The sequence below is a fragment of the Trichosurus vulpecula genome, chromosome 3, assembly GCF_011100635.1.
Source record: "Trichosurus vulpecula isolate mTriVul1 chromosome 3, mTriVul1.pri, whole genome shotgun sequence".
Classification (NCBI taxonomy): Eukaryota; Metazoa; Chordata; class Mammalia; order Diprotodontia; family Phalangeridae; genus Trichosurus; species Trichosurus vulpecula.
The window spans coordinates 213,174,753-213,188,622 of record NC_050575.1 but is presented as its reverse complement, the minus strand read 5'-3'; the positions used below and the strand labels follow the sequence as shown (position 1 = coordinate 213,188,622).

Genomic DNA, 13,870 nt, shown 5'->3' with positions numbered 1-13,870 from the left:
TATCAAATCCATTTTTTTTGGTGTGATAATTTCAATATAAAGAAATATTAGTACAGAACAAGCAGTCTCCATTTAGTCCACCTACTAGATAGAGCAGCACCAAGATAGAACTCTAAACATAACTAAATTATAGCCATATTGCTAAATCTCCCAACTGAATGCATTTTACCCAAGACGAATGTTTTATCCAAGTCCTCAGCATAATATACCTGTATCAGGGACATCTGTTGGTCTCATAATTCTCCGAATCTGTTCCATTGACTGAAGATCTGGTGAAAGTCCTAAATAGAAAGAGAAAATACAGGTGGTATAAATATTTAGTATTCATTCAATAAAAAGTACTTCAAAAAATGACAATTCCAGAACTGAGAGCAAATATGAAGTTTATCATTATGTTTTTTCTTTTTAAATTAAAAAAACCTACCAAAAATCTAGAAACATACATTCATTTTGAAGCAGGGAGAAACCCAGGAATATCTGACTTCAAGGAACTTAAAATCTATATACATATACAATCAACTTTGCTTCTGACTGTTGATAGCTACTCAAGTATACATTCACAAGTATCTACAAAAGTCAGATGTCAACAGAAAAACATCACGATCTTATTAATTCATGATATCACATTTTGAAATATAGGATACATATTTTATATAACTTAATGTCATACTATATTTTAAACAGTTATTCTTTTAGTGACTACAATTTTTTTCAGTTCAGTTTTACGGGCAATCTGAAAAAAATCTAGCAGCGATACAGAGTTTTATGCCTAGTTATTCAGAGAGCCATTTCTAATAAGAGGGATGAGAAGCTATTCCATTCAAAAAGCCTACACAAAGAAAATTTCATAATTTGATTTAGTAAAGCATTCTAAGGTTACTCTTCGGTGTCAAAAAACACTTTTCTTCCAGCCACGTTCATAACATGCTCCTGAGCACCAGACTTCATTTACTGCTCTGGCCTTCTAACTGCAGCCGTTTCAAAGCTGCTGCCCCCTACCCCTTACAACTCTTGCTCTGGGAACAGTAAACCAAACATTACCATTCATGAGAATATGTCAAACAAATTCTCTAAGTCCACTCACTCGTCCCTGCAACTTCTTTCACCAGAACTCAGAAAGAGTTTACACTAAAAATAGAAATTTTGGGTAGAATATTGTTTTTAAATATCCACCAAAATTGTTGCATTTTTAGTCAAACCTGTGGTTTAGTGGAAAGGACACTAGACTTGGAGTCTGAGATGCTGAGCTCAAACCCCAGTTTTGCTACTTCTTATGACCTTAGACAAATCACGTTAGCAGCTAGGTGCTATAATAGAAAGAGCACTGGATTTGGAGTCAGGAAGACCCAAGTTCAAATGCTGCTTTAGACACTTATTACCTGAGTGACCCAGGGTAATTCAACCATTTTCAGTCTCATTTTTTTCATCTATGAAATGAAGATAATAGCAGCATCTACTTCGCAGGACTGTTGTGAAAATCAAATGAGCCAAAATATGTAAAATGTTGTGCAAACCTTAAAATGCTATATAAATACTACTACATTTATCCCTTCCACACCGTGGGGGTTAGGAGAGTGATGCCCCTGTGATCTGGAAAATCCTGAAAATTTTTGGCCCTCCCTTTGTACCAGAGAAGTCTGAATTTTTTCTTTTATGGAATATTTACAGTACCTTACTGTAAAATTTGGGTTAAGTATTTGGTCACAGGCTATATGTAGGTCAATGTGATATTTCTACATTTTTAGCCTTTGTCTGTCATCTGCTGACTTTCATATTCTTTTCACAAACTTCAACTTTTTACTTATTTTAACTTTAAAAAAGAAACAGTGTATATATATGGTATTAAAAGATAAAATGTTGATCTTATCCAACAGTCTATATATATTTTACACATTCCTGAGTTTCCAAACTTTTTCTGTGTCATCTGCTAGAACTCTGTGTGTCATATCTGTGACTTTTGCAAAACTCCCCCAAAATTCCCATTTAATTTCTTATGCTGACTCACGATACATCAAAACTGTGGATGCGGACAGTTGCAATGTGGAAAGGACAATTGTATTAAGTCACAAGCTTTCCAGTCCCCAGTTTCCTTATCTGGACAATAAGGGTATGACTATATAATTTCTATGGTCACTTTCTAGTTCTCTTTATCAGAGAAATATTAAATGTACAATGTATTTGTAAAAATTGGAAAGTAGAGGAAATCACAGAATCAGAGTTAGAAGAGATTAAAGGACTATCTAGTCCAACCTACACAAAAAAGATATTCTTTTGTGAACGCCAAAAAACCATGAAATGTTAACATAAATGCTATACTATCCTTTAGAAATGTAATAAAGTATTCTTAATTAAAAAAAAATAAACTAATAAAGGCAACATGGTGTCATGGATAGAGAACTGGCGCTGACACCCAGAAAGCCTTGGTTCCAGTCCTGGCTCTCACCCTTACTTGCTTTTTGACCCTGGGTAAAATATAACTTCTGAGGACTTCAGGCTGGGAGTGTCAAACTCACATAGAACTGGGGACCAATAATGCTATCATGTTATCGATATTTTACTGCATTCTTATTTATTTCATTAAATATTTCTCAAATACATTTTAATCTGCTTTAATCGATACCTGTCATTTTTGACACCTCTGCTCTAGGCAACCAAGACCATACATTTTGCAGAGATGCTGATTTGCACTGAGAGGGGGTTTCCCTATGCCAATGAAACCACAGGTCTAGTCATTATCTCTATCTTAATAAAACACAATGGTTGGCACCAGATTATACAGCTGACTTAGTCAAAATCATCTCCTGAAACTAGCTCTTCCCAGGCTTCTAATCTTGTAATCTCTTATTTTATATCTCCCAAACATCATAGAAAAGATCTCACATTTGCATAGCAATTGACAGTTTACAAAACACTTGCCTTTAATAGAAAGGTAGATAATAAGGTTAAGTGATCTCCTGCATAGTCACATGATTTACAAGTTTCAAAGCCAAATCTTAAAACGAACCAACGACTTTTAACTGCAAATTCGATGTTTTTTATCACTATACCACATTTCATATATCCTGTCTTTGAGATTAGTATGTTTTCTTGCACAGTGAGCATATTTTAATGTTACTGTATTTTGCTTCTCCTAGATTATCTTTCATTTCTGCATATATGCATTCCCAATCTATTCTTCTTTTGTTTCTTGGGAGAGACTCACTATGGCAGATTCCAGTTTTCTATTCTGCCCATTGTTTTTGCTACTCAGGCCACAAAGTCTGCTTTCATTTCAATCAATTCTGATTTTTCTTTTGAATCCCTCAGGAATAGCATGTTGTGTGGTTCTATGTTCCCCTAATTTTCCACATAGTCCACAATCTCATCAAGTGTTGGATCATTTTCCACTATTTTGCAGTATTTATTTATAGATACCTGAACTTATTTACTAGATCTGGAGGCCATATTTCCTTCTGTTTTTAATGTTTTCTCTGTTGATTTACCTGCTTATATTCAAGGTCTTTGGGGTTTTTTTTCTTCCTGAAATATTTGGTAATTTCACCCCAATTTTCTCTTATTGCTCATTTTCTGACTCTGTCTTCTTTGAAGGTAGTTTCCATGGAGGGCTGGATCTCAGTGCATCTCAGTCTTCTCCCCACAGTTCACCAGCCTAGGTCTCTGCCCCAAGTGACTTTTGTGTAAACGGAACTGGACCCAGCTGGATGCTGAGCTCCTTCCCTCAGGCTTAGGGAAGTGCTGCAAGCTTCCTACCTCCAGAGTGTCTTGTTCCAATTTTCTTGTACACTCTCTCCATTCCTCAGTCCCCTGGCCTAGCACCAGCAGTTCTGTCACAGCTTGAGCAAACTTCCACAGCCTGGAGCAAGGGTCTCACTCTCACACTGGAAAGAGAGAGTGTGTGTGGGGGGGGGGGGGGGGGGGGGGGCGGGGCAGACCAGAGTGTGAGGTTGGATTTTGTTGCAAACCCATGTCTGGTCCTTGGGCTGCCTAGGGCAATAGCAGATAGAAGAGGGATGTTTGCTGAGTGAGCTCTGGGTACGCACTGATTCTTGTGTTTTGTTTTGTTAACCTTCTTTTAGATTCTGGGTCTCCGACCTAGAACATGAAAACAGCTGAAATTGTTTTATCTTTGGTGCATAATTTCTGTTTTGAAGAGGTTGGAGAGGTCATAGGGATCAGAGAAAATGTCTTGTCCTTCATCTTCTTGCTCTTCCACCATATTATGCTGCCTTTAACTTACAAACATGCATTTACAATGAACACAAGGGACAGCTCCATCTACAACCCCCAAATGAAGTCTACATGCAATTCAAATATTTTTAAATCTATATTTTGTATTATTTTAATATATTATTTTATATTACATTTCAATATAATTTTATATATTTAATTTTTTATTTTTATTAAGAGTCAATGATACGAAAGTCATGACAGGTGTTGAAGATATAAAGACAAAAATGAAACTGGCAAGAATGAAACTGCTGATCTCAAGGAATTCTCAATTCTGCAGAGGGAAGAGGGCCCTGGGGTAGATATAAGTATCAGATAAATAAATACAAAGTAATTTCAGGAAAAGGATAGAATACTAACAGGGATATCAGGAAGGGCTTCCCATAGGAAGTTGTACCTGAATGGAACCTGAAGAAAGCTAGGGAATCTATGAGGTAGAAGTGAAGAGGGAATGCTTTACAGGTATAGGCCTGTGCAAACGCCTGGAGGTGGCAGGTAGTATATCAAGTCTGAAGAACAGTAGGTTGGTATGATAATAGAATGCATGAGAGGAAATAACATCAAACAAAGTTGGAAAGGTAGGTAGGAGCTAGATTTTGGTAAATGCTAGGCCTAGAATTTTGTATTTTATTCTAGAGGCAACAGGGAGCCACTTAAGACAGTGATAGTCTTATATATATATATATGTCTTAGAAACAGAAGGGACTAATTCATTCATTAGATATTTTCCTAGCACAGTGCCTGTTACAGAGTAATAGTTTAATATTTATTAATTAAATTGGCAGTTGTGTAAGACAGATTGTGAGAAGGGAGACTGGGGACAGGATAACCATGGGAAGTTACTGCAAATATCTGATACACAATGAGGGATGCAGAAATTTATCATAACACTTCCTTGGGGAACAAAAGCATTAGTAAGAACTCCAGCAAGGATTAGGGTTTAGGCAGGAGTTAAGAATTAGCAAGAATTAGAGATTCTTGCTAATCATCAGACTCAGTCTTCAAGATATGGTTACTGGTAGCCTTTGGCACAGGGAAATTTTAAAGAAATAAAGAATAAGTAGAAGTCAAGCACTAGACTTCTAAGTCATTTAGAATGGCAGGGGTATAGAGAATATCTGATAGTACAGGGACAAGAAGTGGAAAGTTAGTATAAAACTGAGAACTAAAGACTATTTTAGAGATCTCACAAGTTGGAATAAACAGGGTAGAAGGAGTTAAGGAATAAAAAAGTATCCTTTGCCTCCTCCTACCTCCATCTTCTATGAAATTCACTTGTATTCCTTTTATTTTATTTATCTATTTATTTATGCTATTCTTTTTTTGGGGGGGGGGGAACACACAAGGCAATTGGGGTTAGGTGACTTGCCCAAGGTCACACAGCTAGTAAGTGTATCAAGTGTCTGAGCAGGTCCTCCTGACTCCAGGGCCAGTGCTCTACTCACTGCGTCACCTAGCTGCCCCCAAATTGTATGCCTTTTAAAACAAATACAGCTTTACCTACTCTTACCTCCCAGCCATCAGTCCTATTAGTGTTTGAAAATCAAAAAGTGCTTTGGAAGTATTTCAAATACTACGGAAATTCAGAAAATGCCAGGGTCTGGCCCTAGGGAAAATAATAACTAACATTTAGATAACACTTTAACATTTGCAAAGTACTTTACATATCTTACCTCATTTGATCCTCAAAGGTTTGTGCTTTTATCACCCTTATTTCACAAATGAAGAAAGCAGGGCTGACAGAGGCAAAACGACTTGCCCAGGATCACAAAGTTATTAAGTGTCTGAGGCATATTTGAACTCGGATCTTCCCGATTCCAACTAGGTGCTACAGTGGATACAGCGCCAGCCTTGGAGTCAGGAAGACCTGAGTTCAATATGACCTCAGACATTTATTAGCTGTATGATCCAGTCAAGTCACTTAACCCTGCTTGTCTCAGTTTTCTTATCTGTAAAATGAGCTGGAGAAGGAAATGGTAAACCACCCCAGTATCTTTGCCGAGAAAACCCCAAATGGGGTGGCTAAGAGTTGGACACAACTGAAAACAACTGAACAAAAACAAACTTTCCAATTCTGCCAAGTAAAAGTGTTCAATCCACTGCTCCTCCTCAGCAAGACACTTAACAAGGGCTAACACAATTAGAACATGATTGTATCTCTTATCAACCACATTCCCACCTTTCTCTCAAAAGTATTTTCTTGCTCCAAATGACCACAAAGCAATTTGGAGGGGAGAAAAGGGCAGCTATTGGGGATAGAAAGAAGATAGGAGATAGTTTTGGCTATGTAGAAAAGTCATGAAATGTCTTTTATGGTTAAACAGTGGTGACTAAGAAAAAATGGTGCTTTCTATTCTTCTTGGTAAATAAGCTTATCAAGGCTGCTGTTGAATTACTGATTTTTGGAAAGTATAAAATCAATCAAAGAAAAGCAACAGAATTAGAAAAGGAGGGTAAATTTAAAAGACTGGCTACTGGGATTTCTCCAAGTTTCTCTGTAGGGCAGTATGATTATATTTAATCATCCCTGGACTTCAGAAGCAGAATGAGACATACATTTTTTAATAGAACCAATGCAGGAATTTGTTTTGCTTGACTGTGCCTATCTGTTACAAGGGATTTTTAAAAGTTTTTTCCAACTTGGAGGAACTGGGTAGAAAAAGGGAACTGAGGATAAGAGAGCCCACTGCCCCACTCCCTGCACCCCCCCCAAAAAAAAAGTTAACTAAAGCATGATGAGAAAGAAGGCATCACCAAACAGGACAGCTCTGAAGTTACACGTTGAATTTATTACATATATTTTTAAAAAGCAAACTGTACCTAATAGATCCTCACTTCCATATGTTAATCTTCTTTCTGTTCTACATATACGAAAATGTTCATTTTATTCGGTGTTCAAGTTCAGAGTAAAAATTAATTTAAAATTTAAAAAAATTAACTATCTCTTACACTCTCTACCAATCTCACTGGATTGCTGGTGATACCCAGTTGAAATAATGGATGTAAAAGTTACTACATAAATTATAATGTGGTGTAGCAAAGGGAAGCAATTTCTTATACTAACCTGTGTCCTGCCAAAAGAATGATGATGTTCATCACTCTATACTTGAATCGCTGCCCAATTTCCTTGAAAAATGCTTTTGTAATGTTACTTCTCTAGTCAAAAACCCTGAATATATCTCTCTACTTGGAACATAAAGGCAAGCTCCTGTGCTAGGGACTATTTAAAGTCCCTAGTTTACTGATACAAATTTATTTCACACGTGGTGCCAAAATATACTCTCTTAACTGGAAACAGGCAAGTCACCTCTCTGTTCCCTGAATATATAACAAAGTCTGAAAATGTGGAGTATCTTTTCCCCAAAACTTAGCCATTGAAATCAAAGCCAGAGTCTTATGCCCTCTGTAATAAGCTTTCCCCAACAATTCTAGGCATTACTGATCTCTACTTTTTCTGAAATTTTACAGCATTTACTTGATGTGCTACACATTTTGGAATTTGTTCTATTTTTTTTACATATACAAATATTTTCTCTCTGATTGGATGGATTTTAAGCTCCTTGCGGCCAGAGACAAAGAAGGTAGTAGACACTCAATACTTGCTGAAATGGACAGAAGAGCATTAGCTGTCACAAAAGTTATTACACATTCTAATATATTGCACAGGCCATATGGAAAAGCAATATTCATCTTCCATATAAGTTTTTATTATTTCAACAGGTAATCTGTTATGTCTAAAGCTTTATCCATGTGCACAAAAAAAAAATCCTTTCAATGAGATTAGGACTGATGATGTAGGGGACGCAGCAGCAAGATGACTGTAAAAATTCTTCTGATAAGATCAGAGCAAAATGCAATTTGCAAATGGAGCAAGTAATACTCTAGGTTGGGGGCTAGAAAACTTCTGCCCACTGGATTTCGCCTGCAGCCTCCCAGTGAGCTGGGAATGCTTTTTTACATTTGACCCTCAGTCTGTAGTTTGATATGACCACTGCTTTAGATCAAAAAGTCTCCAAAAGATAGCAGGAGTTTTTAGATTTTATATCTTTACATATTATACAATTTCATTACTCAAATACATTTCTCAATTAGTGAAAGAGCTATTTTTGTTTCTCATGATCCAATTTCAGTTGCTTGATTTCCTAATTATTCTTCTATTATCAGGAAGATAACCATAATAACGAAAAAGAAATCTAAACAAGGTGAATTTCTTAGTTTACCTCCATGACAACAGAAGATCTTCTCATCCACAATGGCTGCAATAGGCAGACAGTTAAAACAATCTGTGAAAGTCTTCCATAGTTTAATATTAAACCTTCGTTTGCCTATAAAATCAACATATAGAATAAGTTTATAGGAAGTCACATATACCCTAACTATACCATGACTAAAGCTAAAGGATCATTTTCCAAAATGAATTAATTTAAGACCTAATGTAAAGATAATGAGCACTAAGCCACCTTACTGAAGGTGCGTCTGCTAAATATCTTTAGGCATATTAACCTAGCTTCAGATGTATTCAAACAGCTGATGACTCACTTTCAAAAGCTAGCTGGTACTGTGTTTAGTATGGGTGGGAGTGAGAGAAATAAAGAGAGGAGTGGGGGGGGGGGCATTGGGATTTAAGGTAGAATGTCAAATTTTTTTTACTTTAAGAAGATGGTTAAGGGATCACTGGTTAACAAAGCTTAAAACTGGAACCAAGCAAGAGGCATTTCCAGATGCTAGCTAGTTTTTATTTTTTAATGCCTTACTATCTTACTACTTGTATGTATAGCAAGGTATAAATGGAAACTAAAATGCTAAAACTCTTCCTGCAGTTTGCTATAAGCAACTTCAGTAAAACAAATGGCCTGCGCATACTCTGCAATTCAATTTAAAGCTGCCATTATGCTATAATAGTAACAAGTGAGTGATCCACAGGTGGGATAGGAGGGAGGAACTAAATGCTGGTTTCCTTAAATTTTCAATTTCATGGCTTGGCCTCAACACTTATCAGCAGTAAGAGCTGAATGTAACCCATATCAAAGCATGTTTGATTATTTCTTTCCTTTAAGCTCTTTTTCTGGGTAGTAGAAGCCAGCCATAATTCCACGTCTTCCCACTGGCAGCAAGTAAGTAAATTTTAGAAGAGCTGGATGTTGAAAAAAGAGATTTCCATGACTAATTCTAATTCAAAAAGCTTAAAATGACTAGAGACACAGGTATCTTAACCAAAGAACCATGGAAATACAGCAAAATCTCACTGATTCATATTAATTCTAGGAAAACAGTGAAATTATAAATTTTCTAAAAAGAGCTTATTACTTAAATACATAAAACTATAACAAAAACCTGGAAGTTTTACTTGAAAAAAGGTCCTTGGGGAAAAGATCTATGAAAAGAATGATTTATAAACAAAAAGAATATTTCTAATGTACATGATAATTAAAATTCTTTTCTTATAAACAAATACTGCCTTAGCTATGAAAATTTTCACTTGCTCAGCAAGACTGTTTAATTAAAAGAAAGCTTACCTTCAAATATCAATACAATCAATTAAACTTTCTTCATAACTATTAATTTCAACAAAAAGGATAATAATTTTCAGTCATTCCATCTAAATTCTCATTTGTATTTTGTCCACCCATTCTCATTTACTTTTCCTCCTATATGGCTATACTTACTGTCTACTTCCATTTTTCTGGTTCAGTTTATTAGTTCTGCATTATTCCGTAAAGATCTTTGCAGGTTTCTTTGTATTCCATATACTTGTTGGTTTTGAGTGCATTGTATATTCCTGTTCCGAATTTATTAAACTATTCCTTCATTAATGTATACTAAAGTTATATGTGATTACATATAATACTGCTATGGAGCACTGAAATAATTTTTTGTTTTGTAGAATAACTTCAAGATCTATTCCCAATAATAAGTCAAAGTATATTCTTATAACTTTGCTGTATGTATGCTGCCAGGCTCTTCTCCAAAAAGATTCTAAAGTTTTGCAATTCTATTAGCAATCAATGTCTCCACTATTCCTCTGTACCCATGAGAGCAATGAGTTTAAGATTTTTTTGTTGTTGTCTTAATGCTCCTTAAAGTTTTCCATGTGGGGCAGCTAGGTGGTGCAGTGAGTAGAGCACTGGCCCTGCAGTCAGGAGGACCTAAGTTCAAATCTGACCTCAGGCACTTGACACACTTACTAGCTGTGTGATCTTGGGTAAGTCACTTATCCCCAATTGCCCTACCTTCCTCCCTCAAAAAAACCAAAACAAACAAATAAAGTTTCCCATGTATCTCCCCCAACCCCATCTCTCTCCCAGAGAACTATGTCACATCACAAAGAATTATCAAAAAGAAGAAAATTAGCAAAGCCAATTAATAATTTTAAAAACCTAAAAAATAAATGCAATGTTCCACACCCAGTATTGAGTTTTGACATCTTTTTAAAAGTTTTGCTAAGCAAAAGTTATTTAAAATGGTGCAAAGATGAACGTCAATTGACAAAAATTGTTACAGATCCTAAATTAGGAAATTAATGAATAAAGTCTGTCTCTAACATATATTTACAACACCATCATTATTATGCTAAATTATTATATAATGATATATTAGTGGTGCTCTTACACTAGTTTATTATTATACTCTGTGTGTGTGTGGTAGAGACAGACACTCTTGTCATTGATACAGGGAACTCCCTGATGTGGAAATTCTGTCAATGTGTATGTTCCCTGCAACTTAAAGTCTTACAGAACTGCCAAAAGCAGCACAAGTTTGATACTTCTGACCTAAAGCATTATGAAGCTGAGTGACTTGTCCAAGGATATGCCACCTGTAGGTATCAAGAGTAGGACTTGAACCCAGGTCTTTCTGGCTTTGAGACTAGCTCTCTATTCAAAAGGCCTGCTCTCATAATATAGGATAGATAAAACAAAGAGAACCCAGAAAACAGGTTCAGAGTTATACAGAAACTAGTAAATTCCAAAACAAACTCATACTTAATACTATGATCAAAATATTTTTCTCTCCTTTCCCCCTTCTATATATTTATTTTGTAACTAAATAAATCTCTGAACCAACAGATTTAGCAACAGAAGAGAAACTAATAGAAAACAGCAAGAAGGTAGCTTTTTGGTTCATAACTGAACAAAATAAGAGCAAGAAAATGGGGCTATGACCTCTCATCCTTTGGAAACACTTTTACCTTAACAGTATATCTCCTACTGACAAAAAATAGAAAATAAAAAAGGAAAAAATATTTTTAAAAGGATGACGAAATTGAAAAGAGTAGCACTGGTAGATGTGTACCCCAGAGGACACAATATCCTTGTCTATCCAGGTTTAATGGCACAAATTAGTAGTAGCAATACATTTTAACTGCTGAACAGTTCTCATGGCATGGGGTTTATTAATACAGCTTGTCAAAAATACTCAGAATCAACCCCGCAGTACTTGCTAGAAAACTGGACAGAAATGTCTAGGACAAATCTCCTTCATAGCTGATTTACCTACTGTCATCTCTGGTTTATCTGGATTACTGTCCTTGCTGTCAACTTAGAATTATTTGCATGCTGATGAGGTCCTACTATGCTGTACATAGCAAAATCCCTCTCACTGACTAACCCTTCCTCCAAGAAATAGAAGAATAAGACATATACCTCCTTCCTGCATTTTTTCCATATTCGGAATGCCTGGTCTTTGAAATACCTGAAGCTGTACTGTATTTTGCTAAACATTCAAGTGCAAATCTCACAGATTAAATTTATTTACTCCTCCCCACCACTGTTTTAGCATTTAAATAATTTTCCATAGTAACCTTCATTTTTACTCACATTCATCATAAAATCCATAAATACGATTGATGCTAGCACATTCATGGTTTCCTCTTAAGAGGAAGAAGTTCTCCGGGTACTTGATTTTATAAGCCAATAGCAAACAAATGGTTTCCAAAGATTGCTTTCCTCTGTCCACATAATCTCCCAGGAAAAGATAGTTGGCTTCTGGTGGGAATCCTCCATATTCAAATAATCGAAGTAAGTCTGTATATTGACCATGAATGTCTCCTAAAAATAAAAAGCACATTTTTACAAGTCAGTCATGCATATGAAGAGTCCAAGCAATAGATTTTTGTTTCATTAATTTATTTAAAAAAGTATAACTCTTATACCTCATGGAGTCTTGTTCATTACCACAGCAGAGTAAAATGTCAAGCTATGTTAAGGAGAAATGCCCTAACAAGGTTTATTTTCAAATGGCCCATTACTTAATAAAAAGAAAGGTTTACAAATTGAAATTTATATTACTTAATACTGAATACTGAGTATTTTTAAAAAACCTCTATCACCTTAGAGAATAAGCAGTTGTTCCATAAACAGGGTATTTCTTTATACAAACATGTTTTAACTAGATCTACTTAAAGTTATCCACATTTTCTTTATCTATTTAAAGTCAAATTACTTTTAAAGAGTAGATGTCCAACTAGGCCTCTGTTGAGAGTAAAATGATTTGTGTGTGCTTATTTTTTGAGACTGGTTAAAAGTAAAAGAAGTTCATTTCAAATTAATACATGAAGTGAGAATATTTAACTATGAAGAAATTTTGTTTTGATTTCTCTGAAAATCTTCCTTAAATGTGACGATCTAGGTGAGCTGAGTAGACCACTATAAAGACAAGAAGAAACACTTTAAGGGCACAATGAACAGATTTAATCAATGTAGTACAACTGGGGACTTCTCAGAAACAAAGTACAAGCTAGAAAAGTTTAACACAAATTAAACTGACCTTTTTAAAGCAAAAGCAGAAGACAAATCTAAGAGTCTATCAAAGTGAGAAACACTACAAAGAATAGCTACAGCAGAAGATAGATCTTATAAATCAATTTTTGGGGGCTCTATCCAAACTTACTGATAGCAGATCACTAAATGATGAGTTATGAACTTCTGGTTTTACAGCTGTTTTACTGCTTTTGCCAAAAAGACACTGTAAGCTTTCAAGAAAAAACAGGTAAAATGTGACCATTGAAATAAATTAGAGAAATCAAAAAAGTTAGGAAAAAAACCTTATTTATGAACACTTCAATACTTCAAGGATCTGTAATTTCATCAATATGGACAATCTCTTCACTGATGCAGATTGTGAACTCCTCTATCACTTAGTCGACCTGATAATAAACTACATGACTGTAAAAAAATATAAACTTCTGCTCTTTTCTAATTTTTAATGGTGTGACTTTTTGTACTTAGCCATATTCAATTAAATAATCAAAGAATTTTTAGAGTTGTCAAGGACCTCAGTAGCCATTTATCTATCTAGTCCAACCATACTCAAATAAGAATTCCCAATATAATATATGTGACAAGTGATATGATTATTCAGTTTGGATGAGAAAAAACTGCCACTTTAAAAGCAACCCCATTCCACTTTTGGATGTTTTTGTTAGTGTGTTTTTCCTGACATTAAGTCTTTGGATAGCTTAAGAATCAATTCCTCAACGCTGTTTAAAAATGCATTACCTTACGTAAAAATATTTTAAACAAGGTTTGTCAACCTGTAGAAAAAAAAAGCACACATAGAATGCAAATAAAACAACAAAAATGCAAGGTCTAGTTGCCAGAATGAAGAAAGCACCAAAAAACTGTAAGACCTCTAAGTTACCTCAGAG

General features: G+C 35.3%; 1 protein-coding gene across 1 annotated transcript in view; it reads right to left on the bottom strand.

The window, feature by feature from the left end:
- PPP1CB (protein phosphatase 1 catalytic subunit beta) overlaps positions 1-13,870 on the bottom strand; it is a 74,201-nt gene that overhangs the window by 21,520 nt on the left and 38,811 nt on the right. Inside the window, exons 3-5 of the mRNA XM_036749545.1 lie at positions 12,042-12,272; positions 8,448-8,552; positions 210-281 (exon numbers count right to left, since the gene is read on the bottom strand). Of these exons, the coding sequence (XP_036605440.1) occupies positions 210-281; positions 8,448-8,552; positions 12,042-12,272 (408 nt within the window). The remainder of the gene's footprint in view (positions 1-209; positions 282-8,447; positions 8,553-12,041; positions 12,273-13,870) is intronic.